Source organism: Akebia trifoliata, chromosome 10 (assembly GCF_017979445.1).
Source record: "Akebia trifoliata isolate Shusen 1 chromosome 10, ASM1797944v1, whole genome shotgun sequence".
Taxonomy (NCBI): Eukaryota; Viridiplantae; Streptophyta; class Magnoliopsida; order Ranunculales; family Lardizabalaceae; genus Akebia; species Akebia trifoliata.
The window spans coordinates 8201199-8228943 of NC_141384.1; the positions used below are offsets into that span (position 1 = coordinate 8201199).

The 27745-nt window shown below is 39.9% G+C and overlaps 2 protein-coding genes across 6 annotated transcripts; both read left to right on the forward strand.

Moving 5' to 3' along the window:
• Positions 1–1651: 1651 nt before the first annotated feature.
• Positions 1652–27745, forward strand: LOC147393057 (methyl-CpG-binding domain-containing protein 2-like). 5 transcript variants are annotated; one of them, XM_086457017.1, is made up of 4 exons: positions 1652–1786; positions 25769–26145; positions 27167–27220; positions 27355–27745. In XM_086457017.1, exons 2-4 carry the CDS (start codon positions 25769–25771, stop codon positions 27545–27547), a joined length of 624 nt encoding a protein of 207 aa, XP_086313143.1. In that variant the 5' UTR covers positions 1652–1786; the 3' UTR covers positions 27548–27745. The 5 variants fall into 5 exon arrangements, with proteins under 5 accessions (XP_086313143.1, XP_086313142.1, XP_086313141.1 ...); XM_086457016.1 differs by lacking the exon at positions 1652–1786 and adding an exon at positions 23029–23535; XM_086457015.1 differs by lacking the exon at positions 1652–1786 and adding an exon at positions 23031–23377.
• On the forward strand, positions 3892–4521 carry LOC147393058 (uncharacterized). The gene has a single exon (XM_086456475.1). It carries the CDS (start codon positions 3892–3894, stop codon positions 4519–4521), a length of 630 nt encoding a protein of 209 aa, XP_086312601.1.

The window sequence follows — 27745 nt, forward strand, 5'->3', positions numbered from 1 at the left end:
TCTAATTTGTATGTATTCCTTCTTAATTCTATTATCCTCTAATTCACTATAACCATTATATGAATGAGCTTTCGCCCTCCTATCATCCATATTAAGTTAAATAAAATTTAAATGTGGGTTTTCTCTTTTGTCCTTTATAGTCATAAACTTTTTGTTTGTAGGTGGCATACTGTGTTACATAGTACAGGTATAATTTGAGTATAGAAGATAAATATGAGAAATTCACACAACAAATCTTTCATCCCAAAAGTTTAGGGAGATTGATCAATTGAGTTACAAACACAAAATTAAATACAAATCATACTTTCAACAGTTGTTTCCAATTACTAATTTATCAAAATAAAAGTTTTTTTTTTTTTAAAATTATATATATATATATACCTAACAAAAATTTATTTAAAACAAAAAAACAAATTTATAGTTAAAATATATTTTAACAAAAAATTCTATTTTTTTTCAATCTAATATGAACACTTGATAGGCTAAATCAGATTTAATATTCATTGGTAGTATACAAATTAAGAAATAGGTTAATCAAACACACCTAGCTCAACTGAAAATAGTGGAAGAAGCTGTGGATTTAAAAAATAAACAACTAAACATTCAACGATATACAGAGAATATAGGTTAGAGCCAAAAAACGACTCACCACGGAAAAATCACTCGTTCCCCGCCCGAGCCTTCTTTTAAGATAAAAAATTTAAGCTTTTGTTAGCTTTTATCGAAAACTTGGTTAACAAAAGCGATCGACTTACCACAAAAGTGATCGAGCAGAACAAGATATGAGGTAGGGTTTGTGGGTGAGATAGGAACCTTGAAGAATGGAAGAAGAGGTTCTTGGTGTAGGCTAGCGTTTTGGATTTTTGGTGGATCCCATATGTTCTTTATATAGTTGTAAATCCCCGTTTTGAATCTCAACACTCACGTTACGGATATGACTTGGGTGAGTCACTTGGATTTCCAATGAAACTAAGAAATCGTTGGAAACCTAGGTGGCTCACCGAGTCATATTGGTAAGGTGAGTGTCAAGACTTAAAATTGGGATTTACAACTATATTAAGAACTTATGGGATCCACCAAAAGTCCAAAACCCTAGCCTACACCAAGAACCTCTTCATCTATTCTTCAAGGTTCATATCTCACCCACAAACCCCTAGCTCATATATTGTTCTGTCTCGATTTCTTTTGTGGTCAGTTAATCGTTTTTGTTAACCAAGTCATCAATACAAGCTAACAAAAGCTTAAATTTTCAGTTTTCAAAGAAGGCTCGGGCGATGATCGAGTGCTTTTTCTGAGGTGAGTCGATTTTTTGGCTCTAATCTATATTCTTTTAATATCGTTGAATGTTTGGTTGTTGATTTTTTTAATCCACAGCCTTTTCCACTGTTTTTAGTCAAGATCGGTGTGTTTGATTAAACTATTTCTTAATTTCTATACTACCAATGAATCCTGAATCTGATTTAGGCTATCAAGTGTTCATATTAAGTTGAAAAAATAGAATTTTTTTTGTTAAAATGTATTTCAACTGTAAATTTGTTTTTTTTATAATAAATTTATGTTAGCTATATCAAAAAGAAAAAAAAAACCTCCTTTTATTTTGATAAATTAGTAATTGTAAATAAATGTTGAAAGTATGACCTGTATTGAACTTTGTGTTTGTAGCTCAATTGATCAATCTCCCTAAATTTTTAGGAAGAAAGCTTTGAAGATGATAGATCGAGATTGGATGATCTGCACTGCAACGATGAGGTCATTGGTCTGATCCCAACTATTTAGCAAATCGAAGGTCAGTAGTTACATTCGTTTCATTCGAATTTTGTTTATTTGGTGGTATATTGCATTACATCAACTTCTCATGCATGATAAACTTACTTTTCAATTAATAGTAATTTATTTTATGTTTTGAGACTTCAAGTTATGGCTGTTTAAATTTAAAGTGTGCATTTAGCCTTTTTTTATTCTTCATTTTTTTATATGCTTTAGTTCTCTTTTTATAAGGGTGCACATGGTTCGGATTTGTGGTAAAATCGAAATCAAACGAAACATGATCGGTTCTACAATTAGGAACCGAACCAATCCAATTACCCTATAGAATCAAACCAATCCAAACCAATCTTGATTCGAATTGGTTCAGATTGATTCTCGATTCTCATACTTATTATTTTCATTAGTAAAATTAAAATAGTTAAAACTTAAAACTAAACAAAATAAATATTAAACAAAGCATCATGCATAACACATAACACGCATAAACAAAACATCACGCATTAAAAATGAAAATCATGAAAAAAAATAGAAAATAGATGAAAGAAACTGAAAAAAGTGATGAGTGACGAGGTGAGAGAGATGAACGACTAGGTTTTCTTGAAAGAACTTTAAGAAGAGAGAATAGATAAAAGAAACTAAGAAAGGAAATCATATTTTATTTTTTAATAAATAAGTAAACATATATATAATCCGTACCCGAACCAAACCATGTTCAATCCGAACCAATCCAAAAGAAAAGGCTTCGGATTGGTTCGGTTATTGGATTTACCCGATCTAGTGTGCACCCCTCCTGAGACGCTAAACCGGGATTTATAAACCATACGAGGAACTTATGAGATCCACCAAAACCCTAGCCTACACCTAAGCCTCAAATCTACGTACTAGTGGGATCGGACCACTGACCTCATCGTTGATCTGGGTAGAAACTGATTGCTCTAGCAAATTCCCAGAGATAGTCATACTAGAGAGGGAGAATGGGGAGAAATTTAATAAAAAAGTTATCTATGAATGGAAACCTAAACCTTGCAAAGTATGAGAAATGTTTGCTCACAGTAATGATCAATGTCCGAAGACAACGAAAAGAAATCCGGTTAAAATTATTTCGGCTTAAGCTGCAAAGCAGACAGGTGAGTTCGACGATGTTCTAGAGGAGAAAGGAGTGGAGGAAATGAGTTAGTAGGTGCAGGCATGGCTGAGAGCAATGGGGAAGAAGACGATGACGTGGTAGTATCTGAGAACGAAAATAGAGGAAATCTAAATTCAAATTCAAAATCTGATTCGATTGATGAGGGAGAATCGGCTTTGGTAGTTAAGGAGACTACTCCAACGAAAGACGGGTGGGATATTGTTGCTAACAAACGTGGGTCAAATTCAAACTTCAGAAAATCTGGTTCGGTTATGGGTAGTCCGATTGGAGCGGACCAGGCTAAGGATAATCCGATTCAATGAAGATCACTAATGCTTTCCAAGCACTAATGAATCAACTGATTTACAGAATGAAGGTCGTGAGGTTGGTAATATGAACAATATCTTATCGTGGAAAAAACAGGGCATGAAGAATACAAGGAAGAAACAGGTGATTGAAGCTGTCAATAAATCTACACATTCATGGTCCATCCCTTTCGAGGGAAATCCAATTAAATTGTTATAATGTCTATTGTATTGTGTAACCTTAGAGGGTTTAATTATGCTCGAAAGAAGAAAGCAATTTGTGATTTTATTAGAGATGAGAAGATTGAGCTAATGGGTCTTTGTGAAACTAAAGTTCAGGAAGTAGATGCATTGAAATTTCAGAAACGGTTAGGAAGATCATGGAAATTCATTGATAATTATGCTTCCCATTATTATGGTAGAATTTGGGTGGGATGGAATACATTATGCTTCTTTGTTCAAAAGTTATTTGAATCAAATCAAGCCATCCATTGCAGAGTAACTCGATTGAGGGATGGATTTGTGAGCTGCATGTCTTTTGTTTATGCTGGGAATTATGAAAGGGATAGAACAATGCTGTGGAATGATCTTAGTCTTCTTTATACTCAGGATCCATGGAACGTCTTGGGCGATTTTAATACAGTTAGATTTCAAGAAGAAAAGGTTGGAGGTAGACATGCTTCGGGTTGAGCAATGCAGGATTTTAATAATTTTATCAATTCGATCGGTATGCAAGATTTGAGGACAAATGATGAGTGGTTCTCATGGACAAATAAATCGGTTGGCGAGAGACGGATTTTATGCAGATTGGATAGGGCGTTAATCAATCTGTCATGGTTGGTTAAATTCCCTCAGATGAGGTTGAGCTATTTGCCTTGTGGTGTGTCGGATCATTCTGCATTAAAATTGGTGTTTCCAAATAATTCGACGGGGGGTCCCAAAGTGTTTAAATTTTTTGCTTTGTGGATTGGAAAACCAAGGTTTAAGGAAATGATTTCTGAAGCTTGGAATCAAGATATAAGGGGCACTCCTATGTTTAAAGTCACTAGAAAGCTACGGATGGTTAAATATGCGATAAGAGAATGGAATAATTTTTTTTTTGAGAATATTCATGGCCAAAAGGAGCAAGCAAAGGAGAAGCTGTATCAAGTACAATTAAGGATTCAGAAACAACCAATGGAGAGTTCATTGCAAAACCAAGAGGTGAAAGCGATGAGGGCTTACAATGAGGAACTAGATCTTGAAGAACAATTGTACAGGCAGAAGTGGAGGGTTCAGTGGCTACGAGAGGGGACAAAAATACAAGATTTTTTTATTCTTTAGTAGTGACAAACATTGCATGGAATGGAATAATGAAATTGGAAATGAATCAAGGAATTCTGATTAAAGATGAAAATAAGATTGGAGCTTGGGCAACGCAGTATTATTCTTCAATGTTTTGTAATCCGACTAATTCTATAAGTCTTATAGTGCCCTTCAATTCTAAATTTTCTGCGGATCATGTGCTTATTTTATTGAGACCTGTTAGTAAGGAGGAGATAAAATCTGTCATTTTTGATTCCCCGATAAATAAATCTTCAGGTCCGGATGGTTTTGGGGTTGAATTCTTTATCAATTTTTGGGATGTTGTTGGTGAAGAGGTGTGTGAGCGGTGATGGATTTTTTCAAGAAAGGGAAGTTGCTAAAGGAAATCAATGCAATATTAATTTGTTTAATCCCTAAGGAAGAGAATGCCAATTGCCTTAAAAAATATAGACCTTTTGCCCTTTGCAATTTCATCTATAAAATCATTTCCAAATTGTTAGCAAATAGATTAGCAATTTGTCTTCCTCAAATAATTTCTCCTAACTAATCGGCTTTTGTTAAGGGTTGAAAAATCCAGGATAACATTCTATTTGCTCATGAAATGGTTCATAATTATCGTAGTCCTAACTCTCCACAATCTATCTGTGCAAAAATAGATATTAGGAAATCATATGATTGTGTCAGTTGGGAATTTTTGAAATCAATTCTCCTTCAATTAGGGTGTCCTGTTGTTTGGATTGATCGAGTTTTGGAATGTGTTTCCACACCAAGTTTCTCAGTTCTTATCAATGGCTCATCTCATGAGTTTTTTAAAAGTGAAAGAGGCTTACGTCAAGGAGATCCGCTCTCTCTTTATTTGTTTACAATAGTTATGAAAGCATTTTCTTGCATTCTAACTTAAAAAATTTCTTCAAATCAGTTGAGTATTCCTAGTATATCAAGTGTTCTGGGAGTGTCACATTTGGTATTTGTAGATGATGTTTTAATTTTTGCAAATGATGATGTTTCTTTAGCTTCATCTATTTGAAATGTCTTGAATTTTTTTACAATGTTTCAGGTCTTCAAGTAAATGAATCAAAGAGCCAAGTATTTTTCAGTGAATCATGTAAAACTCAAAATCATATTCTGTCCATTCTTGGATTTTCGAAGGAAAATTTTCCTGTTAAATATTTGGGTCTTCCGTTATTCTCTTTCAAATTAACTCATTATCTTTGTCAAACTTTGATTGATAAAGTTGCTAAAAGGGTGAAGAGGTGGAAATCGAAATTGTTATCTTATGCTGGGAGATTCGAGCTCATTAAATCTATTCTATCTAGTTTCCAAATTTATTGGTCGGCATCTTTCAATATCCCGGTTAGTGTTTTAAAAAAAATTGAAAATACCCTTAACAATTTCTTGTGGAGTGGTTCTTCCCTTGGTCGCTCTGTTCATCTAATTAGTTGGGGTAAAATTTGTAAATCCTTTGATAAGGGAGGCATTGGCATTCGACGACTTAGGGATTTAAATAAAATTGGTAGGGCTAAATTATTTTGGCGCTTGTTGGAAAATAATTTGCTTTGGGCGGAATGGATGAGAGCAAGATATGTGGGAGATGCGGATATTTGGGGATGCCAACCTCCAAATAGTGCTTCTTGGGCATGGAGAGGTATCTTGAAGGAAAGAGAATTTGTGAGAAAGCATATTCGATTTTTATTTGGGATGGTGAAGGCACTAAAATATGGAGAGACCCTTGGCTACAGGAAGGGAGTATTGTATCTAGATTTGGAAATCGAATTATTAATCAATTCGATAGCCACAAGAATGCAGTGATTTGTGATTTCATTTTGAAGAATAGATGGGTGTTTCCTAGACCATATAATGATTGTATGGAAGAAATTATTGATATTATTTCATCTAAACGAGTTTTTAAGATGCTATTAAGAGATAGAGTAATCTGGAGACTAGCACCAAATGGTCTATTTTCTACGAAATCAGCCTATGATGTGGTCGATGAAGGTGGGAGTCAATGGGATGGAGGAGGATTATTTGGAGTAAGAAGGGCATTCTATGGTTTTCCTTTATTGCTTGATTAGCGATTCAAAGGAAATTATCTACTATGGAAAATCTTAATAAAAGGGGATTTAATTAGGGTTCAAGGTGTGTCTTGTATTGCAATAATCAAGAGACAAATGATCATATTTTCTTTGAATACCCATACACTAGCTGTATTTGGAAAAAATGTTTGCAAAAGTTTGGACTTACAAGAGTTGGAACGGGGACAATTGAGGACGAAATATAGGTGCTTAAAAGCATTTTGTTTAAGGAAAAACAGATTTATTAGATGTTGTATATGAGTTTCTGTGCAATGATCTATCTTTGTTGGAAAGAAAGAAATCAACGACTATTTGCTGAAATGTATGTTCGAAAGGAGGTGATTCTAAAACAGGTGGAAGAGGTAGCGAGGCATCGTTTTGATGGAATAATCGTTGTGAACAACAACACAGAGGTGAAGTTGCAGGTGTTAAAGAATTGGGAATGCGGATTTTCACTGATACCAAAGACAATTCATACTCTAACGTGGGTACCCCCAGTGGATAATGTGCTGAAAATAAATACAGATGGATCGTTATCTTTGCAAGGTGCTGGTTTTGGTTTCATTGGACAAGATAAAGAGGGGAGAATTAAGTTCGTTGGCTGGAGTAATAGTGAAGAAAAGGATATTATTTAGATTAAATTACAAGCAATCTTGGAAGCTATGCGTTTTGTGTGAATGAGAGAGTTCAAATGGATTCTGATCTCATCAGATTCGATGTATTCTATCAAATGCATAAAGGGAGATTATACTCCGTCATGGAAGTATGAAGAGATGCTATTGGAGATTGCAAACCAAGGCCTAGAATTTGATGAATGTGATGTTGAGTTCCAATAGAGAGAAGCAAACAGGGGAGCGGATCTTTTAGCAAAATTGAGGGCTGATTTGGAGGGATTTTTTATAATTCAGGATAGTTCCAGTGTTCCTCAAGATCTCCTAAAAATTGTAGAAGAAGATTCATCTTGTATCTACACTCGTTAGAAGTGTTTTTTGGCTTTTGTAGGGAGGGGTCCCTTCAACCCTAGCTTATCAATAATAATAAAAAAACTCTTCTGGAAACTTTTATATTTGTTATTTTTGAGTCTTTCCTTGTACTTGTCCCACATTTTTCCTCCACCCTTTTGCAAATCTTCTTCGTTTAAAATTCCATCTCTTTCCATGCTTTTGAACCTTGAACCTTGCACACCTACACACACACACACAAAAAAAGATTAATTATGTCCAATTAACCAAATTAATGCTAAATAATCACCATAAATTGGGATTTATAGGTAACATGGATCAAAGAACCATGTGAAGCTTGGACGAGGTCCTCACTTTGGTCTTGTCGACTGCCATGTAGGTCTTAGTGCACCGTATCCCTCAAGATTTTGTGGTATAACTTAGCTTTGGAGAAATAATAACTATAAACATTGGTTGGGCTAAATTCAAGACCTTGAAGATCGGTGTCTGTTGAATTACCAAATTTGAAATTGAAACCCAATTATGAAAAAATGCTAATAATGATCGATTTTACCTAAATTCTAACTCAAAACTAAGCATCCTATCTGAGATAGTGAGCGGTGTGGATGTTTAGTTTAATACTTCTAAGGGCTTTGTCTATGATATTCTAGCTTACTTATTTTTTTATCACTGACAGCTTTCACCCTACTGGATATACTTTATTTGACCTCATTGGACTGTTTGCTTTTTATACTTTTTCAGTTCTAGCATTCTTGTTTTGCTTTGGTCTTTTTATAAATTTTCTGCTTTTTCTTTGATATTCTTTTTTCACACATCACCATTTTTCTGATTTTCTTTTTTAAAAAGTAAGTAGTTCTTTTCAAGGTACCTAGTCTAATCCTATTGTTGTTGAAGTTATACTAACTTCAATTTTGTTTTTCTTTTAACCAAGCAACCAAAGGACAAGAAAGTCAAAGTTGACTAAACTAGGTTTTCCCTAACACTTTAGATAGAGAAGAAGGTCAACTCATGTTTCATGAATTCTAATTTTTCAAGTAGTTGAAATAAAAAGTGACGTGAATTTTTCGAAGTAATTTTTTTTTATGATTTTCTGGTGAGGAATAATAAAAAGGACTCGTGATAAAAAATTGAGGACATACGACTAAGATTTGAAATTCATATATAAAAAATACATACAAAGATTTTTAAAAAATATTTTAAAAGTATTAAATATTTTTAAATTTTTTGAAAGCTTGAAACTACATTAATGAAATGGTGAGCTAACCTTAATACCCCCGAATCTAAATAAAATATTGTCCTTAATATGCATGCAATAAGGAAATAGAGATAAAAGGTAGATCGCACCTGATACGAATTTGAAATTAAGTCGCAAAATGTTGTTACAATTGATCTGAAAAGAATGAAAGTTATAATAATGATAATTTCCAAAACAATTATGCATAAAAGAAATCATACCTTAGAATAGAAAAATAACCTAACTAATAAAAAAGAATATCCTAATCGAAGAAAGAAATAAAGCCTAATCTGAATTTGAACCATAAGCAGCCTGAGCACTTGCACGTGCCTTTTGCTTCTCAATCTAATGCTCAATCAACAAATACTGACCAATCTACAGATCTTTATATCGTTGATTGACTTTCTTGAGTTCCCTAAAAACCTTTCCAAAGGAATTTCTTTGCCCCTACTAAGGTACCTGATCAAGTTAGGACACGTCCTCAAAGTCTGGGCTCGGTGTGCACTCATTCTTAGGTGGGTGCTCGTTGAACTCCACCCTTACAGATCTATAAGCATGTGGTTGTTGGGGAGAAGGATATTAGGGTTTGGAGGGTTTTTTAAGTGAACATTTTTTCAAGAAAATAAATTTTCTCCCTTAGAAAATCCCAAGAAATTATTTTAAGAAAAATTCTTGAAATTCTCAACCCTTGTACCCCTTCTCCCTTCTTGGTGAGTTCAAATTGAGAAAAAGAAGGGAAATTAAGTTCTTACATGGAATCATATAATTACAAGAAAACAAAGAAGTCCTAACTACTCTACTCATCCTAAAAAAATTAAAAAGACTGGGTTGCCTCCTAAAAGCGCTAAGTTAACGTTTTCAGCCAGACTTATCAAAAGGTCTGATCCCTGATCAAAATCCTAATAAAACTCTAACTAGGATTGTAGATGTCCAACATCAGTTGAACAGCAATGTTGTCCTGAGACTTAGAATTGGTAACCATGGTCTTGGGAGCAGAGGGTTGAATAACAGAGGCTGATGACATATCAACAGATGTTTGGTAGGCATAATCAGAATGTCTACATCTCTCCCAACCACAATCCTTTATATGACTAGTCTTTCCACAATAGTCGTCACTTCCAACTATATCTATCAGTACCACGACCAGAGTCACCACCACGTGCGCCATTACGACTACCCCGATTACCAACCCGAGTGTCTATGGGAACAACTATTGATGTGCAAGGTAAGTCAAGAAACTACTCAACAATCAAGAACAACCAGCACCAATAATCCACAAAAAAAAAAAAAAAAAAACTGCATAGAAACCTGATAGGGAAAAAAAATCACCTTCATTCAAAGTTGGAAAGAGAAAAAATCTGACTAAAAAGGTACATAACACATCAGAGAGCAAAAACATTGTTAAAGTAATAGCAATAGGTGTAGAAAACACCTATGAGAGGGGTGGCAATGGTAGATGACAAACTATGACTACGATTTTTGAGAAAATCTAAAACCTTAAAACCACCCAAAAACAACCTAGACACCACCAAACACAAAAAATATGCCTATAAAGCTCCTAAAACTGATCATGAAGACCCAAAAAAATCACAACAACCCACAACCACCAACAAGGCCCTAGATATACATCTAGGGATTAAAACCTTTTTTTGTGTGTAGAAAACACTATTCAGGGTATTGTTCACGTAGCATTGTTCACATGACACTATCCACAAACACTGTTCATGGAATACTATTGACAGATTTGTTCTAAAAACTGAAATTTGGGGCGTCAAAATTGCAACACGGGCTTCACAATCATCGGGAAACTATAAAAAATCATAAACTACACCAAACGAAAACTCCAAAGTCGTGTTTTGTACCAACGCCTTAGGGTTTGAACAAATCAGATGAAAAAGAGAAGAGGAAAAATAGGAAGAGGAGGAATGGATTACTCTAAGAGCAAAGACGCTCCAATATCATGTTATAGACCAAGAATCAATCCACAAGAGAAACTAAAGAGAATAAACAAAGAGAGGAGAGAGAGGGTCGAACTTGAATAGATTCGACCCCTCTTCTTCTCTATTTATACTAGAATAGCATGTGGGGGTCATTTATATTAGAACCCAATAAAAAAAATCTCTTATATATATATATATATATATATATATATATGTGGGTCCCGTTCACCACCCTACGCTTTACCAAACATGTTTTGTCCTACATGGGTTAGAAGTTTTGAAATAGGCTGATTTTTGGTGAGGATGATCTCCTCACCATAGAGATCATCCTCACCAAAAATCAGCCTATTCCAAAACTTCTAACCCCATAAAAAATGGTTTACAAAAAATCGACGGTCCAAGATTTTTCAACTTGTAAACATGGGGCTAGAAATTTCGGAATGGGCTGATTTTTGGTGAGGAGGATCTTCTAATCGTAGAGATCATCCTCACCAAAAATCAGCCCATTCCAAAACTTCTAACCCATGTAAGACGAAACACGTTTGATAAAGTGTAGGGTGTTGAACATTTCCATATATATATATATATATGGGTCCCGTTCGCCACCCTTAGTTTTACCACACACTTTAACAAACGCGTTTTGTCTTACATGGGTTAGAAGTTTCGGAATGAGCTGATTTTTGGTGAGGATGATCTCTATGGTGAGGAGATCATCCTCACCAAAAATCAGCTCATTCCAAAACTTCTGACCCCATCAAAATTTATTTACAAAAAATGGACGGTCCACGATTTTTCAACGTGTAAACATGGGGCTAAACATTTCGGAATGGGCTGATTTTTGGGGAGGATGATCTTCTAATCATAGAGATCATCCTCACCAAAAATCAGCTCATTCCAAAACTTCTAACCCATGTAGGACAAAAAACGTTTGTTAAAGTGTGTGGTAAAACTTAGGGTGCTGAACATTTCCCTATATATATATAGGGAAATGTTCAGCACCCTAAGTTTTACCACACACTTTAACAAACGTTTTTTGTCCTACATGGGTTAGAAGTTTTGGAATGAGCTGATTTTTGGTGAGGATGATCTCTATGATTAGAAGATCATCCTCCCCAAAAATCAGCCCATTCCGAAATGTTTAGCCCCATGTTTACACGTTGAAAAATTGTGGACCGTCCATTTTTTGTAAATAAATTTTGATGGGGTCAGAAGTTTTGGAATGAGCTGATTTTTGGTGAGGATGATCTCCTCACCATAGAGATCATCCTCACCAAAAATCAGCTCATTCCGAAACTTCTAACCCATGTAAGACAAAACGCGTTTGTTAAAGTGTGTGGTAAAACTAAGGGTGGCGAACGGGACCCATATATATATATATATATATATATGGGTGGCGTTCAAGGGCCAACTTTTTAGCAAACTTTTTGGCAAAACATTTTTCAAAACATAGGTTAGAGGTTTTGGAATGGGCTGATTTTTGGTGAGGATGATCTCTATGGTGAGGAGATCATCCTCACCAAAAATCAGCCCATTCCAAAACTTCTAACCCATGTTTACAAGCTGAAAAATTGTGGACCGTCCATTTTTTGTAAACTGTTTTTGATGGGGTTAGAAGTTTTGGAATGGGCTGATTTTTGGTGATGATGATCTCCTCACCGTAGAGATCATCCTCACCAAAAATCAGCCCATTCCAAAACCTCTAACCTATGTTTTGAAAAATGTTTTGCCAAAAAGTTTGCTAAAAAGTTGGCCCTTGAACGCCCCCCTATTCCAAAACCTCTAACCTATGTTTTGAAAAATGTTTTGCCAAAAAGTTTGCTAAAAAGTTGGCCCTTGAACGCCCCCCTATATATATATATATAGGTTATATGGACTGGAAGACCATGTAGAGTGTGGACTGAGGTCCTCATTTTGGTCCTATCGACTCCAAGTGCACCTTATTCTCTAGACTTCGTGGAATAGCTTAGGTTTGGAAAAACAATAACTATTATTATTATTATTTGGGCTAGATCCTAGACCTTGCAAATAGATGTCCATTGAAATTTAAATCCAATAATGAAAAGTGTCATTTTTTCCCTTTTCATTTTATTTTGGAGTTTGTAGATGCAAGAAATTGCTCTACACTTTCCTTCTCTCTCAGCTCGGGCGGACCTGCAAATCAGCCCACTCCGACGATCAAGTTAGACAAATTGATCAGTGTAATTTAGTTGTCTTTTTTAGAGAAGAAGAGATCGAACCCCTTTTTTACCCAAAGCCCTCTCCCTTTTATACGCATTTATCTGGTTTGGTTTCTGTGCCATCCTTTGAGGTGACTTAGGGTAGTTAGCTCACTCTCTGACATGTCAGCTGCAGGAGTTGTTACAACTGCCCTGTCACTTCCGGGATGACGTGAGTTGCTAATGCTGTCAATCAACTGTCGCACATGTTAGATCCGTACTACCGACCTATGCTTCAATTACCCGCCCTACCTAAATATCGGTGAATCGGGTCCGAGCTCAATCATCCATTGGCATCGAGGAGTTCATTTACCGGGCTTACCCATCGGTAAATCCAAGCTCCGGAGGTACTCCCAGGTTTAAAGAACATGCCACGTGTCCTTATCTCAGAATTTCCCCCACAATACCCCCTCTCGAGGATTCGGGCGGATTGCTCGGGTGCTCGAGAAAATAATAAGGAATCGGTGAGTTGACACGTGGCAGCTTCCCAATGGATCTCAGCTATGGTTAATGATTTCTTTATGGCTAATCGTTGTCTAGCCTTTTCGTTTCTCGATAACGGCGATCGGTCGGGCTGGCCTCGCAGGGTGTGTCATGTCTGTTGGTTTTAACGGCGCAATTATTATAGAAAGTACACGTGGCGTCCCGAGAATGGCTCGATTCGCGTGATGAGGGGCGAACGGTCTTATCGGATCTCTCATTATTTAATGTCCCATCATAACCCATCTGAGAAACCCCGTCCGTTGATCTTGAGTGCACATCTCAAGGCCCACTTGGTCTATAAATACCCCACTCATTTCCCACTTTCATTCTCACTTTCACTCTTCCTGCCGTTACTCTGCCCAGTTGTCTCCTCGCGTGTTTTCTGCTTTCGTTAGTGCCTTCGGCTGTTTCTCCGCCGCGCCCTTGCTGCGCCATTTGATTGCCTGCCACCTGGTGACCGAAGGCCCCTAGCTTTTTTGAAGAGTAAGGTAACGAAATCAAGACTCCTCCCCTCTCATCTGCTTCTCTTTTCTTTAAAAGTGGCCAAGGGGAAAACTTACTCCCCTGTTCGCCCTCCGCTGGACGCTGTCCGGGATGCTTTCAGCATCCCCAGCGGTGTGGGTCTATCTTATGTAGATGAGACCCTTGTCCAGCGCGAGTGTTCCTCAGGTGCCACTGTGGTGCACTGGGGACAGCTGAAGGCCGGCCTCCGAGTTCCTCTCAACAGGCTAACTCGTGAGGTGCTGAACTTCTACAGGAGGGCTCCTGGCCAAATGAGCGGGAACTTCTTCCGTCTAATTCAGGCCTTCGAGCTAATGAATGACAGACTAGAAGAAGGCCTGCAGCTCGGCCTTTCGGACATTAGGGCACAGTTTGTCCTTAAAAAATGTCCGAACAGGCCGGGGTTCTTTTATCTTTCAAAGAGGAGAGGGAAGCCGTCCTTGATTGAGCTTCCCGACTCGGACAAGGACTGGTTTTTATTTCCAATCCAACTCTCCGGTCAGTGGGAAGGCGCTTCCGGGGACGAGCTTCCCCCCCTGTTGTATCACTCCTTCAACCCCCATGGTGAGTGTTTCTTGGTTTTCTCTCCTTTTTTTTGGTTGTTTTTTTTTGTGTATACTGATTTTATACTGTCTGATTCTGCGCAGATCCGACTAAAGATAAGTTCCCTGGTGACTCCATGGTGATCACCCATCTTTTCTCCAACTCCGACCTCTACAACCACGCCACTGCTCTCCTCCCCCCCAACGTCTGTCCATCAGACATGGCGTTGCAGTCCAAACGGCCCCCGCCAGTAATAGGCTCCGACTCCGAAGAGGAAGTCGCGGAGGTTCTCCCTGCCCATCCCATCCAAACATCTGGGGTAGGACGTGCTGTTAGGGAGGACGAAGAGGAAGAGGAAGACCACCAACCTCTCCTCAAGAGGTTGAGGAGGGGCCCCCGGTCCCCGGCTCCAGTGCTCCAACTGCCTCCACCTCCTGCTCCCGAGGAATCTAACCATCCAGCCGAGCCATCGCAGGCATCCTCGGCTGGATCGGCGTAGAGGGGAAGTCTACCCCCTCCCTCTCCATGGGTGGTACAACCCATGATCAGGGGGAGGCTGGTGTCTGATAAGGACTCTGCTTTATCTGACCCGGAAATAGCCCGGGCAATCTTCGATGCGTCCGCGCTCCCGCGTGACGTCGAGAAGGTTCGTCGAAGTTTTGCAGCTGATTCAGCAAAATTCTCACGTGACGCGTTTCGAGCATTGGCCGTGGTAAGTTACTTGTTCTGTTATTCTAATTTGCTATATCTTTTCCACTCTTTCATCCTGCTAACGTCGTTTCTTCCTTCCTGATCAGGCTCAACACGCCATGGCCAAGCTCGTGGAATCTTGCGACGCTTCCGTGGATAACCTTCGGGCCGCGGAAGGTCGTGTTCTTCAGCTTCAGGCTGAACGGGATGCGGCTGCGGCCAATTCCCAGAAGCTCCAATCAAGTTTGGACAGCGCACTATCCGAGCTGGAGCAGAATAAAGACAAGTTAGCTCTGGCGGAGGGGAAGATCTCTTCCTTGGAAGAGCTGGTGAAGGCGAAGGAGGCAGAGCAGGAGAGAGCACTTCAAGATCAGCTCAACTCTCTCCAGGCCCAGCTGGACTCTTCAGAGGAAGCCTGGGAGGCAGCTTATAATAAGCTAAAGGCGAAGCTACGGAAAACCGAGGCCGTTGCAAAGAGGTCGGAGGTTATCCCAGAGGCTATACCAACCGCTGCTCCCGAGCCGAGTCTCGAAGACCCAGTTGCACCAGTTGACATCCAAGCCCCCGAAGATGCCGTGGTAGCGATTGAAGCAGATGAATAGTTTTTTTTTCCTTCGTTGTAGCACAATTTCGTAACTTCATATGTAATCCCAATGGAAGTATATAAACATATATTTTTTGTGTCAACTCTTGTGCCTTCCGTTTTTTTTGCTTTCTCTTTTCTGCTTTTATGTTAAGGCCTATTGCTTAAGAAACCCCAAAATAATTAACTATACCTAACTCCTTAGGCTCGTCATCTGTTCAAGGCAGAGATCTTGTCTTGATCTTGGCATTTTAACATGGCCTTGATGCCAGTGAAGAACCGGGACTCTGACTCTGAACCAGACTCCTTAGTATGGACCAGGTTTTTGGTTTCAAACGAATTCCTCAGCTAGGCTCGACTTTTGTTGAGGAATCGAGGCTTTGCCCTTAGGCCAACTCCTCAGTTGGGCTTGGCTCCTGTAGAGGGGCCAAGGCTCTAACTCCGAACCAACTCCTCAGTTGGGCTCGGTTCCTATGGAGGGGCCGAGGCTTTCCCTTAGTCCAACTCCTCAGTTGGGCTTGGTCCCCGTGGTGGGACCAAGGCTTTTCCTTTCAGACCAACTCCTCAGTTGGGCTCGGCTCCTATGGAGGGGCCGAGGCTTTCCCTTAGTCCAACTCCTCAGTTGGGCTTGGTCCCCGTGGTGGGACCAAGGCTTTTCCTTTCAGACCAACTCCTCAGTTGGGCTCGGTTCCTATAGAGGGGCCGAGGCTTTCCCTTAGTCCAACTCCTCAGTTGGGCTTGGTCCCCGTGGTGGGACCAAGGTTTTAACTCCGAACCAACTCCTCAGTTGGGCTCGGCTCCTATGGAGGGGCCGAGGCTTTCCCTTAGTCCAACTCCTTAGTTGGGCTTGGTCCCCGTGGTGGGACCAAGACTTTTCCTTTCAGACCAACTCCTCAGTTGGGCTCAGCTCCTATGGAGGGGCCAAGGCTTTCCCTTGTCCAACTCCTCAGTTGGGCTTGGTCCCCGTGGTGAGACCAAGGCTTTTCCCTTCCGACCAACTCCTCAGTTGGGCTCGGCTCCTATGGAGGGGCCGAAGCTTTCCCTTGTCCAACTCCTCAGTTGGGCTTGGTCCCCGTGGTGGGACCAAGGCTTTTCCCTTCCGACCAACTCCTCAGTTGGGCTCGGCTCCTATGGAGGGGCCGAGGCTTTCCCTTGGATAACAGGCATAAGCGCAAAGACGACTTTATTGATAATATTTCTTTAAATTGAATACATTCCATGGTGATTGAATTTCCTCCCCTGCCGGCGTCTCCAAGTAGTAAACGCCCGTTTCCCCGACTTTGCGCACGATGTATGGGCCTTCCCAGTTACAGCCGAGCTTACCACTATTGACTTCCTTGGTGTTAGAAAATACCTTTCGTAACAACATATCACCGACTTTGAACTCCCTATGACGTACCTTCCGGTCATAAGACCTCTTCAACGCCTGTTGGTACCGTGCCAATTTCTCTATCACCCTTTCTCGCGTCTCATCCAACCAATCCAAATTCCGAGCCAACATTTCATCATTGAGCCCTGTCTCAGCCACTTGCGTCCTCGTAGTAGGAACCTGTATCTCGGTTGGAATAATAGCTTCCGTTCCATAGGCTAGTGCGAACGGGGTGAAACCTGTTGCCCTTCTTACCGTGGTCCGATATGCCCATAGGACGCTATGTAGCTCATCTACCCATCTTCCCTTATGTTCCGCTAGCTTTTTCTTCAAGTTCCCGAGGATTGTCTTGTTGGATGCTTCAGCTTAGCCATTTCCTTGCGGATATCTTGGTGACGACTGCAGTGATCGAATTCTGTATTCCTTGAAGTACGATTGCACACGATTGCCCTTGACCTGCGTGCCGTTGTCGGAGATCAGCGCATAAGGAATTCCAAAGCGCGTTATGATGTGCTCCCACGTGAATTTGATGACTTCCTCTTCCCTAATCCGTGTTAGGGGAACAGCTTCCACCCATTTAGTAAAATAGTCTGTAGCTACCAGGATGAATAGCTTACCCCCCTTTCCCCGAGGTAGAGGTCCAACGATGTCCATACCCCATATCGAGAACGGCCAGGGTGATTTCATAGGGTGGAGTTCGCTGGCCGACTGCAAATGCATAGGGGCATGTTTTTGGCATTGATTACAGGTCTTTACGTACTTCTTACAATCTTCCTGCATCCTTGGCCAAAAGTAGCCCTGATTGATAATCTTATTGGCGAGCGACCGTCCTCCCGAATGATTGCCGCAGATTCCCTCGTGGATCTCCGCCATTATGAGCTCAGATTCTTCCTTATTAAGGCATTTGAGAAGTGGTCCACCGAAGGACATCCTATACAGCTCCTCCCCAACGAGAGTATATTTTTCGACCTGCCGAAGCAATTTTCGGGCTTCCCCCTTGTCTGTTGGCAGAACCTTTGAGTGTAGATACTACGTGAACTCTTCTATCCATCCCGAGGCTCTTCCAACCTGCGCGCATTCCCTTTCCTCGTGTTCGATGCTTGCTTTAGGCAGATATTCCACCGGTAAAGACCGTCCTTCCGTTTCCCCTAGCATTGAGGCAATGTAAGCCAACGAATCTGCATGCCTGTTCACATCCCTCGGTATCTAGCGTATCTCCACTTGGTCGAACTTCTTAATCTCCCGCTTTATTGAGACTAGATACTTCGCCATGCGTTCATCCTTTGTTTCAAATTCCCCATTGCACTGGTTTGCTATAAGCTGGGAATCGGTACAGAGCTTTACCCGGGCGATTTTCAACTCGCTTGCCATTCTCAGCCCGTGGATGACTGCCTCATACTTAGCTTCATTATTCGACGCCCGATACCCAAGCTTGATTATCGTTTCCAGCCTGTCGTTGCTTGGCGTCACAAGGACTATTTCCACTCCCGAGCCTGAGTAATTCGATGAACCATCGACGAAAATTCTCCAGCCTGCTTGTTTGTCCCACAACTCCACATCTTCCGCCCCTTCGTCTTCGTTTTCCAACTCTTCCCAGTTCGGATCTTCAACCGAGAAGTCAGCGAAGAAGTCTACCAATACCTGTCCCTTTAATGCTGTCCGTGACTCGAATTGTAAGTAATATTCGCCGAGGATTACAGTCCATCTCGCCATCCTCCTTGACTTTTCGGTCCTGTGCATCATCTCTTTTAATGGGCTGTCCGTCACAACTCGAACACGATGTGAAAGGAAGTAAGGCCTGAGCTTGTGTGCTGAGTAGACGAGCGACAATCCCACCTTCTCCGTCCTGGTATACCTCATCTCCGATAGGCCCAACGTTTTGCTAACATAGTAGATAGGGTATTCCCGTCCCATATCGACTTTAAAGAGAACCGAGCTTACTGACGATGAACTTGTTGCCAGGTAAATTCCCAACTCCTCTCCTTCCTCTAGAGAGCTAAGGATCGGTGACTGCCCCAAATACTTCTTTAGGTCGCTAAACGCTGCCTCGCACTTCGCACCCCAGGTGAAATTCTTCTCTTTTTGCAACAACGTGAAGAGCGGATGGCATCGATCGGATACCCTGGAGATAAACCTATTCAGCGCAGCTATTCTCCCCGCCAATTTCTGCACCTGCTTTTGGTTAGTGGGGCTCGGCATCTCTACCAACACCCGGATCTGGTTTGGGTTGGCCTCAATGCCCCTCCTGGTGATAATGTGCCCGAGGAATTTCCCAGAGGAGACCGCGAAAACACATTTCTTCGGATTCAACTTCATTTCGAAATTTCTCAGTCGATCAAAAGTTTGCTCGAGGTTTGTCAGATGGTCTCCTGCTTTCTTGCTCTTTACCAGCAAAGCGTCGATGTACACCTCCACGATCCTCCCAATTAATCCTTCGAACATCTTTGTCACGAGTCTCTGGTAAGTGGCCCCGGCATTTCTCAAACCGAACGGCATGACCTTAAAACAGAACAACCCTTGCTCGGTGATGAATGATGTTCGTTCCTGGTCCTCCACTGCTAGGGGGATTTGGTTATACCCCAAGTATCCGTCCATAAATGACATTCTCTCATGACCAGCAGTGGCATCGACCAACCGATCGATCCTTGGCAGCGGGAAGCTATCCTTTGGGCATGCCTTATTTAGGTTCGTAAAGTCGATGCACACTCTCATCCTCCCGTCCTTCTTCGGTACCGCCACTATATTTGCTTTCCATTCTGGGTATTCTACTTCCCTAATAAACCCAGCCTTCAAAAGTTTCTCGATTTCCTCATTGACCCCCTGCCTGAGACGTGGAGACAGCCGCCTCGACTTTTGTCTAACAGGTCGGAAGCTTTCATCGACATTTAGTCTATGGCATGCCACCAAAGGGTCTATTCCGGGCATGTCCTCCAATGACCACGCAAACACGTCCTTGTTCGCCCTCAGAAGTTGGAGCAACGCCGCCTTCTCCTCCACCAACATTGTGGTACCAACATTAACCAGCTGACCTCCGTCATCGTCGAGGTCCACGGCTTCGACTTCTTCAACTGTTAGCCGCTGCTCCTGTTGCGGCTGCTTCTGTAATTGCTATGAAGCTTCATTCCCAGTTGGTGGTACCTTTCTCTTCTTCTGAGGAATTTCCTCGGGGCCTCGGTCTTGTTTCAAGGTCAGGTGAAAACACCTCTGCGCCATCTCCTGGTCACCCCTGATCTCCATTATTCCTTCATTTCCCGGGAAACGAATAACTTGATGATAGGTTGACGGTACTGCTTTCATCTCGTGTATCCATCTCCGCCCCAGGATCGCGTTATAGGCCGAGTCCGCATCAATTACCAGGAATCTCGTCATTACCACTTTTGATCCTGCTGTGATCGGGAGTGTGATTTCTCCTACCAGACTGCTCGGAGTACCATTGAACCCATAAACGAGGGTTAATGTTGGTTCCAAACTTTCTGAAACCCCCATCCTCTTTGCCGCGCTCAGGAACAGGATATCCACTGCGCTTCCCGAATCCACCAGTATTCTACGGAGCTCGACGTTTCCCACTGGGAGTGCAATCACTAGTGCGTCCTGATGGGGCCTTGCCGTTCCCCTCAGGTCATCCTCCGTGAACACAATTGCCCGGGAATCTACTCCGTTGCACGTCGTTCCTGCTACCCGTACTCCCGATGTCACACTGTTGACCCCGACCATATGGCGGATCTTTTTCACTCTCTCCCGAATCTCCCGCCTAGATGGCACTTCGGTACTCAATACCCCAGTGATAGTATGGACTATCTTGCGTTCTTCCGTCTCTAGACGCCCACCTTTAGTTGGCTTTCGTTGTTCGGGCTTTCGTTCGGATCTCTCGGTAGTCTCTCATTTTTTTCTTCTTCCCGCGGAGACATAACCTTTGAGCTTCCCTGCTTCGATCATATCCTGGATGATATGGCGCAACCTATAACAGTCCTCAGTAGGGTGATCCTCAGCCTCATGGTACTCACAGTATGATTTTCCGGGTTTCCCCTTATACCCCCGTGGTGGCTGGACGAAATCGGGTTCCCCTCTTATGTGCCTTAGTATCACGGATAGTTTTTCATTGAGCGGGGTATACACCCGACCTCTCTTCCACCATGACTGCTCGTTCGAATCTCTCCGTCTTTTCTTACTTCCTTCCCCTCTGGGGTGGGTCGGTACCTTTGCAGCATCCATTCCCCCTTCGCTGTTGGCCACTGTCTGAGCGCTCCGTCTCCTACCCTTCACAGATTCTTCCATCAGGATGTACTTTTTCACCTTTGCATACAAATCTTCTAAACGAGTAGGGTCAGACTTGATCAAGGACTCATGCAACCGTGTTCCCGGGGTGACCGCAGCGATATACGCCGCGCATGCTGTGGCCTCGTCCATGCCTTCTACATCCAGGGCTCTTGTTCGAAAACGAGTTACGAATGACCTGATACTCTCCCCAGGCTCCTGTCGAAGGTTAAATAGAGTGTTAACTCCGACCCTCTTCCTTCGCAGGTGCACAAACTGCCCAACAAACGTTTCCTCTAGCTCGGAAAAGGTCGTAATGGACCCAGCTAGTAAGGCCTGGAACCACATCATGGCCCCGAGCCTCAAGGTTGACGGAAATAGCTTGCAGAGTAATGGATCATCGTTCTGGTACAACACCATTTGACTTCTGTAATGCAGTATATGGTCCATAGGGTCTCGTGTCCCGTCATAAGTTTCAAACTTCGGCATGTGGAACGATCTGGGTGGTTCTGAATTCATTACCCTTGATGAGAATGGTGTCCCTTTGAGTTCCCGAATTGCGTTCCGTACCTTTTGTGCGGGATCCTTCCCTCGCGCGAATTCCTCATCCCTTCTCCTGAGCATTTCCTCCACTTCCTTCCTCGTCATTGTTTCTTTAACTTTAGAGCTTCCTTGCTGCGTTTTGACTGTTGCTGAATCTTCAGTCCAGTCCGCCTCCGTCCGTGCTGCTCGGACAATGTGGTCGCTACTTCGCCCTGCACATGGGCCTTCTTTGGTCTCCGCACGCTCACCTAGCTTTTGCCTGAGTTCCTCGTTTTCCCTCCTTATGGTCATTATCTCATCATTTTGTTTCTCTAACCCCCTGTGCATTTCCTCTCTCATCTCCGTGAGTAAATTGTACATTGCAAGCATTGGGTCTTGCGCGTTTGGAGGCGAGTCTGCTGGTAGTGGGTTTGATGGCTCTCCACGATTTTTGCCTCTAGCCCTTCCCATCTTGGTCGTTTTTCTCCCTGTAAGATTTCCACAGACGGCGCCAAATTGTAGATGCAAGAAATTGCTCTACACTTTCCTTCTCTCTCAACTCGGGCGGACCTGCAAATCAGCCCACTCCGACGATCAAGTTAGACAAATTGATCAGTGTAATTTAGTTGTCTTTTTTAGAGAAGAAGAGATCGAACCCCTTTTTTACCCATAGCCCTCTCCCTTTTATAGGCATTTATCTGGTTTGGTTTCTGTGCCATCCTTTGAGGTGACTTAGGGTAGTTAGCTCACTCTCTGACATGTCAACTGCAGGAGTTGTTATAACTGCCCTGTCACTTCCGGGATGACGTGAGTTGCTAATGCTATCAATCAACTGTCGCACATGTCAGATCCGTACAACCGACCTATGCTTCAATTACCCGCCCTACCTAAATATCGGTGAATCGGGTCCGAGCTCAATCATCCATTGGCACCGAGGAGTTCATTTACCGGGCTTACCCATCGGTAAATCTGAGCTCTGGAGGTACTCCCAGGTTTAAAGAACATGCCACGTGTCCTTATCTCAGAATTTCCCCCACAGAGTTCATGATGTTTATGCTCTACATCCATATGGAACCCGATTATGTTTATGGGTGCCACATACATTCCATTCATACAGTTAAGTGGTCCTCCGATCCATATATCCAAATCTCATTATATATAAGAGGAGAAAAGACAATAACATCTTTATAATGAAAATAAAAACATAGAGCCCTATTTACATAAAAGGCTTAATTACATTAATACCCTTCCAAAATAAATCTCTACAAAGCTACCTATGTAATTATACCCCCCATATATTTGCGTAGTTTGGTCGGGTCAAGGTTAGGTTAATCAATTTTGGCTAAAAATATTTCATAAATGGTTGGGTATGAGTTGTCTCAGAGACGATATCTTATTTTGGTTATAAAAACGAGGTTTGCGTTTCACAGGGGGCATTTTTTGGTTTCTTTTCCAAAAAAAACTCGAGTTTTTTAGATTTTCTTCACTTGAGTTTCTATAACAAGGTATCTCTTACTTATTTGTTCATTTCTTGTTGTGCTTAGATTGATTTCAGAAACACTTTCATTTCATTCTCTTGTGAACAATGTTTTCATCCGTAGACCCATAGATTAGGGTTTGGTTATAGAGGAAAACACTGAATGCCCTAAAACTTTCTTGAAAGGTTTTGTGTCAGATAGATTCTACCATTGTTCTGAAAGTACCTAGATTCAACATTTGCAAACCCTTATTTAATTCTTCTTAATATGTTGTTTTGATTTCCTTTATTTTATACTGATTACTTCTTATTGTTTATGTGTGTGTTTGCATGGATAGATAGATGAAGTCCCTTTTTAGCCCTCTACGATTAGTTTGATCAAATAAAGAAGGATATGTTTTCCTGCATAATCTACCATAATACTACCTTTGAAATTTTATTTGATAATTAATGTATATTTGTTGATACTTCTTTCATTTTGTTCTATGTTGTGAACAATTTTGTCATCTCTAGCCCTAAATTTGCAATAATACAAATCATTATGGGTTGGTTATATAGGAAAATGCTAAATGCCCTGAACTTTCATGAGATGTCTACCTAAGTTTTTGAAATTTCCTAGATTTAGTATCTATAAACTATTATTTACTTCTACCTAATATATTTTCTTGATCACCTTTACTTTGTAATATTACTATTGATTATTATTTATTTATTTATTAGTAGTATTTGTGTAGGTGCGCATGCGTGGTACATAAATGAAGTTCTTTTAAGATCTAAATTTAGTGTGATAAAATTAAGAAATTTTTGTTTTTCTACAAAATCCTACATAATGCCTATTGAGATATTATTCGAAAATTAATGTATATTTGTAGAAACTCCATTTTATTATTATTATTTTTTTATTTTTATAGATTTGCATTGATACAAGACATTTAGGGTTTGGTTAGAGAAGGAGATTCTAATGGTTAAAATTTTCCTGAAAGAATTTGTTTGATGTTTAGAATTTCTTAGCTTCAGTATTTATAAACTATTATTTAATTCTACCTAATGTATGGTTTTGGTTATCTTTATTCTATAATCATTACTTGTAAATGTGTGTGTGGTTTGATCAAATAAAGAAGTCGTTTCTTCTTCCTTTTTTTTTTTTTGGAATATCTTACCATAATATCTATTGAGAGTTTATTTGACAATTAATGTATATTTGTAGCAACTCCTTTCATTTTTTTCTTTCTTGAGCATAATTTTTCCATCGCTAGATCCTAGATTTGTATTAATATAAGTTATTCAGGGTTTGGTTATAGTAGAAAATGCTAAATATTAAAACTCTCTAGAAGGTTGAAAGATTTTGTCTAATGTTTAGAAATTTCTTAGATTTTGTATTTATAAACCATTATTTAATTCTACTTTATGAATTGTTTTGGTTTTACTTTTTTTTCTAGTTATTACTATTTTTTTTTTCTTTTTTCCATCGATACATAGATGAAGTCCTTTTCAGCCTTCTCTATTTAGTTGATCGAATAAAGAAGTATTCATTCTTCTACAAAATCTTTTCATAGCTATTGAAAGTTTATTTGATAATGAATGTTTATTAGTAGCAACTCCTTTCATTTTGTTTGATCATGTGAACAGTTTCTACATCCCTATACTCTTAGATTTGCATTAATACAAGTCTTTAAGATTTTGGCTCTAGGGGAGAGTTCTAAATACCTATTGAAGATTTATTTGACATTTAATGTATATTTACACCAACTCCTTCCAATTTTTATTTGTTTTTGTTGGGATAAAAGAGATTGGGCTATGATATTTCCACAATAAATATATGAATAAACCCATAAATGATTTTGTTATTAAATCACACCATAAGTGAATGGATTCAATAGTCACAAAATCTCATTCACTTATGGTGTGATTTTTTAACGATATCACTAAGGGGTTTACTCATACTTTTATGGTGTTGGAACAGCATGACTTATAAAATTTCATTAGAAAAAGGACCTTGAGAAGACCTACCTATATATATCCAGAAGAAGCTAGAACTCAGCAGAACCTGAACATACCAGTTCCAGTTTAAGTACAAAGTCCTAAGAATGCTAAATGCCTAAAAATTTCTTGAAAGATTTTGTCTCATATGTTATCAAATTACTTAGTTTCATTGATTTTAAACCATTATTTAATTCTTCTTAGTGTATCATTTTGGTTCCCCATATTTTATAATAATAACTTATTTATGTATATCTTTTATGTTTGCGTGGATGCATAGAAGTTCTTTCCGTCTGTGCGCTTTTTGTTTGATCAAATGACTAAGGATTTGACTTCTACAAAAACTATCATAATAGCTATTGAAAATTTATCTATCAATTAATGTCATTTTTTTTTTCATGGAATATTTAATACATGAGCTTTAAAAAAATCTATGCAGATGCAGTCTTATCCTGAATATGCTTCCCTTGATGCACCAAACCCTCCCTTACGAGTTTTGTCGGATCTAAAGATGTTTGTTGTTCAATGTTCCAATTGTCTCAAATGGAGGATTATCCCAACAAAAGAGAAGTATGAACAAATCAGAGAAAGTATCTTGAAGCAGCCTTTTTTTTGTGAAAGTGCTCATGAGTGGAGAGAACATATATCATGCAATGATCCAGCTGATGTTTCGCATGATGGTAGCAGGTCCTGGGCAATTGATAGACCTAATATTGCTCAGCCTCCTCAAGGGTGGCAAAGATTGATCAAGATAAGAGCCGAAGGATGCACAAAATTTGCTGATGTGTATGAATTCCTTCTCAGTTCTATTTTCCTGTAATTCACTATAACCGTTACATGAATGAAGTTTCGACCTCCTATCAATCCATATTAATTTAAATAAATTTAAAATTTGGTTCTCTCTTTTGTTCTGTATCTTCATAATCTTTTTGTCTATAGATGGCACACTGTGTTATGTATTTCAGGTATAATTTCAGTATAGAGGATAAATATGAGAAATTCACTCACAAAATCTTATTTTTTAAAATTCATTCTAGAATTTTTTTTTTTTACTTGTTTTTCTTTCTAAGTGCGTACGACATTGTTGTCCCTTTGACTTTGTAAAGTGCATAGTGATATTCCAAATGTTACTGATACTCTCTGGAGTGTGCTCACTTAATTCTTGTGCTATAACGCCTCTTGCATGGATTTTATCCACGCTCATACACACACGCGAGTGTGCGCGAGTGCGCACACACACACACAAAACTGTCCCTGGCACACACCAATTTTGGCATCCACAGGATGCTGGTTGCATGCGGGAGTCCTCCCTTGAAATAGTGATGATCACCATGGTTTGTGTGATCTACATGTTGAACATGATTTTAGAGTAGTTCCTCTAATATTGGTGTGGATGTGGAGCAAAGTGTTGATACATACTAGTATTGATTTTTAATGGAAATAGATATCAACATCAATGCTGTGGAGTTGTTTTATTAACACAATTGCTAGGGGGGAGTCATGATTTCCTTCATGCTTTTACAAGCAAATGTTGTTTTTAATGAATGTGAAAATTTTGTTACTGACAATATTGTACATTTTTGTTAGTAATTACAAATAAGTTGGTGACGGCGGGTTTTGGACCCATGTCATGGAATCAACACTCACAGACTTAAACCAACTTAGAAACCTGGGGTCAATTTTTATTTTTTAGATAGGTAAAATAAATTATTTAGATTCAAAAAGAAATGTAGGCCAAGGCAACCTGCCGACATATATCTTGTTTGTCTCTTTAAATTGGAATCAATTCTTATAAATTGTCAGACTTTTCTGATTTGCTATTTTTTGCTATATTCAGGTATTATTTGACACCATCGGGCAACAAACTACGGTCAATGGTAGAAGTTCAGAAGTATGTTGCTGCGTAGTCTATAAATGAAAAGAGCTTAATATTTTCTTTTATGTTCTTCTCGAAATCATCAATTGAAACAGAACTTGAGGAGAAATGATTAATATACATATGTTCTTATGTTTTCTGTTGTGCAGACATCTTAATGAGAATCCGGAGTATGTAAGGGCAGGGGTGTCGATGTCTCAATTTTCATTCAAAACCCCAAAACCTTTGCAAAAGACCTACGTGAGAAAGCGCCCTTCACGTGTGACATCTTCGAATGATGGTGTTGATATGTTATCACCGATGCCGCATGAGCCTACCGTAGGTAAAGATACTGTATTATAATAAAGAACGTAATGAAAATGAGGGGTTTTATCCCTCATAATCCTTTGTTTTTAGATCAAAACCTATTGTCCCGAATTGTTGAAATTTGAGTCTTTTTCTTATTTAATAGAAAGTCAAGTCAATGACAAGTTGGTTGGTGAGCTTTTGTTGATCAAACCTAGTTGAAATCTTAAACAATAACCAATTTGGATTTGGTCA